At 38.4% G+C, this 7,181-nt stretch overlaps 1 protein-coding gene across 1 annotated transcript in view; it reads left to right on the top strand.

The window, feature by feature from the left end:
* TOMM70 (translocase of outer mitochondrial membrane 70) overlaps positions 1–4,194 on the top strand; it is a 36,866-nt gene extending 32,672 nt beyond the window's left edge. Inside the window, exons 11-12 of the mRNA XM_027867489.1 lie at positions 401–523; positions 1,955–4,194. Of these exons, the coding sequence (XP_027723290.1) occupies positions 401–523; positions 1,955–2,108 (277 nt within the window). The 3' untranslated portion in view covers positions 2,109–4,194. The remainder of the gene's footprint in view (positions 1–400; positions 524–1,954) is intronic.
* Positions 4,195–7,181: the final 2,987 nt, after the last annotated feature.

Below are 7,181 nucleotides of genomic sequence, written 5' to 3'. Positions count from 1 at the left end.
CCTTCCATCCCTACTCCCACCCTTACCCTTTTTACTTTGCCCTCTTGCTTCTCTCCCCACCACTGCTTTTCGCACCCCCCCCACCCCTCAGAAAACCCAGCCGCCTCCTTCCTCATCAGATGTGATCTGTTTTTAGGGCCTGCCTCCAATCTCACACCTGCCAGGAAGCTTTTCCTGTTTCTGCCATTCATGCTCTTTATTTTAGTAGCACTTAATCTCTGTGACAAAATTTGTCATTAATTTGTATGCACCATTTTATATCACTTTTCCTTCTCCAACTAGATTACATCTTCTGAGGGTAAAGACTAAATTTTATACCTTCTTTCCCTGACCAGGGATGGGGAGGGGTTATAATTTAGTAAATGCCTCACTGACTTTGAACCTTCTTTCCCTTCTCCAGTTTGCTTCAGCTTCAGTGGAAGCAAGACCTAGAAAAAGGCTTGGAGCTTATTAGTAAGGCCATTGAAATCGACAACAAGTGTGATTTTGCATATGAAACAATGGGAACTATTGAAGTGCAGAGGTAAAAATAATTTACATTGTTGAGCCTATTTCTAGAAAAGGGGGAGGGGGCACACGCCCCTTCACAGTATTGGTGGACAACCAAGCCTACTCAATGACTAATAAAATGGTTAGCTTCTACTGGAATTTTAACTATTTTCAAAGTCAGAGAATTTTTGAGAGTTGGAAAGGACTTAAGTGGTCATCTAGTCTGAGTTGTACACAAAAGAAATCTCGGCTGTAACGCACCAGACAGTGGCGCCCTCCAAGGAGAGCAGTCTACTCTTGAGCAGCTCATTCTGCTCTACACTTCTACCACCTGGGGTTTTTGATGCTCTACAATACTCACTTGTATTTGAACTCAGATTTAGCTAAACTTTAAAGTTCCTAATTTCCTGTTTACCTTTCTTCTGCATGGGCTGGATGAGTTCAGCTAGTTTTATTGGTAATAAGAGCCTAGTGCTACAAAACAGTATTTTTTATCATTTTTTTGTCTATGAATATTTAAATCAGGATATGTAGTTTCTTAGGTAAAAGATAAGGATCATTTCCCAAGCACATTCCCAGGCCCATGATGAGTGGGCTAACCATTGTTGGTCAGCAGATTTTTCTGCATTCTCTAGTTCTCGCTATACTAGAAACACATCTGGGGTAGTAGTAGAATGAATCAAGGCTACACATCAGATGTGTGACCTTTGGCAAGTTAGTCTTTCTGGTCTGACTTTCCCTTGTTAAGAGTTTAATATTGCTACGGTAGAAATGAGAATTTTTGTCTAGAGAAGTATAGGTTGCCCAGAATCAAATGAAGCTTAGAATCTGCAAGCCGACTAAAAATGATCCACAGATATACCCAGGTCGTCTAACGTGCTCCTCTAACCTGCTCTATTCCCAGGGTAGGGAGGGGCAAGCACTGGGTGAAGTTTGTATGGAGAGATACAAGTTGCACTGATTTTGCTGTTCATTGAATAGAGACTAAGTTCTGTGGCCAAGATAAACCAACCTGGAATTAGTGATATGAAATGCTATTGACAACTAGGTGTAGAGCAGTTTTATAGGGCTTTTGCTTGAGTACTTGTACTTCAGTGGAACAGTGACTATAGTGATTAAACCCCATTTTAAAAATAAAATTTGCTGTCCTGGGAAATGTTGCTGATCTGTACTATGTCTGCCTAGTCCCAGAATATTACTTGTTCTTAGCAGCTATTATTTTAAAACCTGATTGTTTCTCTCTGACTGAATTTAAATTATGTCTCATGAACAAAAATCCTTCTTCCGAGCATTGCTCAGAAGCCCCATATTTCACTAATAGGGGTTTAAGTACAAAGCAGATAACTCAAAGTCAGTTTAAAATTTAGTAGTCAGGTCCCTGTATCATTTTGCTTACATTACTGTCCCTTTTTTTTAAATTACAAAATTTGTGGCGTAGTTTTGACTTGGAATTTTGTCCTTTCAGAGGAAACATGGATAAAGCCATTGACATGTTCAACAAGGCGATTAACCTAGCCAAATCAGAAATGGAGATGGCACACCTCTATTCACTTTGTGATGCTGCCTATGCTCAGACAGAAGTTGCAAAGAAATATGGATTAAAACCTCCTACGTTGTAAAACAGCTGGGAAAGGAAAAATGACCCTCTTTTTAGCCGTTTGCCCATACTTCAGCAGAGCCCTACAGACGTGATCACAGACCGTGATGAATGGCGGAGCTTAGTTTTTCCCTTTGTGGTGTTTGTCATTTGTCACATCTGTTTAATGTTTAGGTGTTGTGGGAGTGGCTGTTCAAGGAAGTTTGCAGTGTTGAAGTTATTCCCTAATGCAACAGAAAGGGATATCTAAAACAATGTTGCAGAGGGAACAAAAGATATCTTGGCCATGCAAATAAAAACTTGGATTTGTTCATGGGTGGGGGGAGTGATTATGTTTTGGATGATTTTGTTTTTATATATATGTACACATATATATGTGAACATTTTACAGCATGTTGATTTTAAAATAATATGGCGAGTGCTATGAAATTAATTTATATGCAGTTAATCCCTCTGGGTTGATTATTTGTTTTTCAAAGGAAAAAAGTATTTTTGTTTTTAAAGCTAAATTGAGAGAGAACCTTAAATATGACCAGAGGCACAAAGCCTTTGCGTTCTGCATAACTCTAGGAAGAACCTGGTGGCAGCTATTGAACAATTTGATCATTTTCCACAGCGACACTAATAAATGATGAGAAATATAAATAGCTTCAAATCTAAAGCAACCACAAACTCCTTATAGTAAACTGTGCAGAAACACAGAATCTGTTTTGAAGGACTTGTAGGCTGGAAGACTTAGAAAAGACTTTTAATAGCATTGCTACTGTTGGGAGTAGACCACTCAAGAGGTAAAAGCAGGTGGGTTTTTACAGGCCTAAGACTTATTTTCTGAACTTGGTACCAATTGTGTACACTTTTTTAAAGAAATTGAAATGCTGGCTTATGTATATAACCTAAATAAAAGTGGAATGAATGTGATACATGGAAATATTTAATTTAAAGTAGCTAGTAGAGAAAATTTGGTAAAGGAATGTGCTTTTATTGAGGGCTTAGATGTTATTGTCAAGAGCGCAATTAGTATTTCCTGAAATGGCAAGTGTTTTGAGTGTTTCACCAAGTTACAGTAACAGTTAGAAAAAGTACCTTTTCTGAGTTGCTACTTTTTATGTAAAAGTATGTGTGTGGGATGCCTTTAGTTTTAAATCAGTGAGCCCTTTGTTGTGAGGTCCTGAGTGCCAATATATAGGAATTTGTTGACAACTCAGGAAACCTATCTGTTTACATTTTTATTCTCACTCAACCTGCAACCCATACTTCAGTTCATTATTTATTCCTAGCCATCATTTTATCCAGACTGTCCTTTTGGGTTATAATCCTCATCTACTAGCAGAGCGTCCCATTTTGTTGCTTGGGTTTTCATTTTCTTTTTTTGTTTGTTTTTTTTAAAGCAGTGGGCCATCGGATAGTATCTCACTAAGTCTGAGCCTTAGACAATACATACCACAACATATTAGGGCCTCATGCCATCCCTCTGGGAACTAAAATCTTGATAGTGTACAGGGTCTGGGGTGAGGAGATGCTGCTTATCCAAAGGGTCAGCATTCACTGGGTGCTTATACTTCTGAAACCAAATAAACTTTGTCAGCGCAAACACTACCTTTTTAGTATCTATAAGATTGGTCCCTCTTTCATAGCAGGGGTAGTAACTCCTGGCTTTAGGAGATCATGGGTCTAAAGGTAGCAAATTGGGAAGTAAAATTTTTTTGACAACCAGGATAGTGACAGTTCAGATCTAAGGGCTCTCTCTCCATTTTTAGTCTTTAAATTATGCACCTTCCAGGACAACCACTGCTGACTTCAGGAGAGTTACTTATCCCCAACTTAAAATTCCTCTGATTCTCTAAAAGGGTTTTTATTTGCATGGCCTTATTTTCATTGACACTGACATTTTCTTCTACTCTTCTTCCTTCCTCCCCCTGGGGAGGGGTAGAAAAAAACCACACAAAGGAAAATGACGCATGTGCCGTTCAATATTATCATTCCAAATCCTCACGGACTGTTGCCTGTTCTTAAAATATTTGAAACTGCACTGAAAGCTACATTTGTCTGTAACTTTTCTTTTGTAAATGAACTCACATGTAAATTCACCAAATAAATATTACATTCAAGTTTTTCTTCATTTTTTAAAGATGGAACAGTACGTAAGTGATCACCAAATAGTAGCAGCCTATTGCTACAAGGTAATGGTAGTAGTTGAAAATAGCAGAGGTTTTAGATGTTAGAACAGAGATAATAACAGTCCCTCGAAATCATGTGCGCTCAAAGATAAAATAGGACAAAAGTGGCATTCCTTTAAAAGCAGGGGTCAGCAAACTGGTTTTTGACACCCATATGCTCATTGGATTCTACAAAAAGGTTAGAAGAAATTATGTGGAACACCATGACAGCTGACATTGTGGGAAAGGGGGCAACCATAGTCATCATCAGTACTTTTTTCCCTGTCCCTATATTCCTACAATATTGGACAAACCAAAGTAAATGAATTTATTTAGGATGTGTGGTGTTTTTTGGGTTTTTTTTTCCTCTCCTCATAGTAAGGACAATGGTCATGGAAGACTGTCCTACTCTAATTTGTCAGGACCAACCCTAGCATTCATTGTCCTCTGGTACTATGACAAGATTGCCAGTCAAATTCAGAGCGTCCTCCTGGCTTTCCTTTACCCCATCCAACTTCTACTTTAAAAAAAAATCCTTTATTGATAACTTATTTTCATATCACCCACATTTCTCAGTGTTATCCCTCCCATCCAAGAATGTAAAAGAAAAGTCAGCGGAAACATTTTAAAATATAAAGTGTTGTTTATGTGCAGTTCTGTATTTGAGAGTTCCATACTCATTATCCCTCCTACCCCCTTTGCAAAGGAGAGGTGCCTTCTCTTAGACCAGGGGTGAGGAACCTGTGGTCTTGTAGGTCCTTGTGTTGCAGCCTTTTGACTGAGTCCAAATTTTACAGAACAAATCCTTTTACTGAGCGGATTTGTTCTGTGAAGTTTTCAATTTTAACCCTTCTTTTTCCTTTCTATGTTATTGCTCTTGTGTATATTGTTTTCCTCATTTAACCTACTCCACTTTGTCTTAGTTATTAATTTATCATCACTACTCTGTATTCATCATTTCTTACAGTTCCATTATATTCACATTCTACAAAAAAAGTGCTGCTATAAATATGTTGGTTTATGTGAGGCCTTTTTTTTTTTTCCTTTCTTATCATTAGTGTTCTTAGGGCATATGCCTATCTCTGGCCTTCTAAGCCAAAAGGTATGGACATTTTGGTTACTTCTTTAGCATAATTCCAGATTGCTTTTCATAATAGAACAGTTTTCCACCCCAAGTCCCAACATTTGCTTTTAAAAATAATTTTTAATAGAACTGTTGACCCTTACTTACAGAGCATCTCACAGATTTCTTATTCCATATCTTTGTGGGCAACCATGCCCACAAAGGAAGAGCAAAAAAGTTTGCTACTATTATATCCTAAAAATTGAAATTTAATCAACATTTTCATAATAGAGCACTATACTAGATAATTATTTATTAATGGCTCTCCCCCACCACTGAATAACCAGACTGCCACACAACACAATTCTTAAAAAAAAAAAAGTCAGACCCCTTAAAGAGTGAAAGCTAAAGGCTTGGGGTAAAGAAATAAATCTTATCAGTAAGACATCCCCAGGGATGACAGTGAAAGACTTCAGCAGGAAGAAGAAACCTCAGCAAACACCTGTTGCTTTTAGAGGAAAGAAGGTGAGGTAGGTGGACCTTAGCCTAAGAGGAAAAAAAAGTAGGTCTGTTTGGCCAGAAGAGGAAAAACTTCTTTCTGCCCTTCCCAAGGGAAGGGCTTCAACTAAGTCCAAACAAAAAGGGGAGCTTTGGCATCCAGAGTGAAGGAATAAGCACGGAAGGGGCCCTAACTTATTCTGACCCATGAGGAAAGGGAGAGTCCATTTAAAGAAATCTCTGGGGCAAAGGAAGAGTCCTCAATTTGATCTGATCCTCAGAGAACAGGAAACCTAGAATTCAGCTGAGGTCAGGCCTCAGCAGCAAAAATGAATAAACAAATTTTTAAAGATTTTAAGACACAGGGACTAGGGTGGTACAGTGGATAGAGCACCAGCCCTGGATTCATGACCTCAGTTCAAATCTGGCTTCAGATACATAACATTTACTAGCTGTGTGACACTGGGCAAGTCACTTAACCCCATTACCCAGCCCCAAAATTTTAAGACACAATCCCAAAGGTTGTTGGGGGGGGGGAAGAACACAAGGCATAAAACTGGATCCAAATTAGAATCGATCAAATAGTTAATGATTCTAGGAGACAAGCATTATTAAAGTCAAAAGATCTTGGGAGAAACAGATCAAGGAGACAAGAATCATTGGATTACCTGAAATCCTTGACCAGAAAAACCAAAAAACTCGATCAAATATTTTTTTTAAAATTGCCTAAACATATTAGAAAAAGAGGGCAATGTGAAAATATGAAGAATCCACCAATCACCTAAAAAAACCTCAAAATGGAAACTTCTAGGAATGTCATTGTTAAAATACCTTTTCTAGATACAAGGAAAAAATACTGCAAGCCAGAAAGAACTCCAATACTGAGGAAATCAGGATCATATAAGATTTAGCAGCTGCCATTTTTTTTTTTTGTTCTGTTTTTCTTTTTTTGGCGAGGCACTTGGAGTTAAGTGACTTGCCCAGGATCACACAGTTAAGTGTCAAGTGTCAGGTCTGAGATCACATTTGAACTTCGGTCCTCCTTCCTCCAGGGCTAGTGCTTTATCCTCTCCGACACCTAGCTGTCCTAGCAGCTGCCATTTTAAAGGAAATGTGGGAAAGGAAATGATGTTTACCAATGCCTTGTTAAAGGATTCTGTACAGTAGATCCTCCATTGAACCTAGAGGAAAGAAACACACTTTTAATTGTTTGTGGGTATGTAAGCGAGTGGGTGACACCAGCGTTAAATCTATTGAGGAACGGGCTTCACTAAGTCTGCTCAAAGAATGGACAATCTGACTTAGCTCAGAAGAGCAGCTGAGGGATAGCTCTAGCTACCAAGTAGCTATTTCTCTTGAGAATTTTGAACCTGTCTTT

The sequence above is a fragment of the Vombatus ursinus genome, unplaced genomic scaffold (assembly GCF_900497805.2).
Source record: "Vombatus ursinus unplaced genomic scaffold, bare-nosed wombat genome assembly UNPS02001419.1, whole genome shotgun sequence".
Lineage (NCBI taxonomy): Eukaryota > Metazoa > Chordata > Mammalia > Diprotodontia > Vombatidae > Vombatus > Vombatus ursinus.
This window is presented reverse-complemented; position numbering and strand designations above follow the sequence as displayed.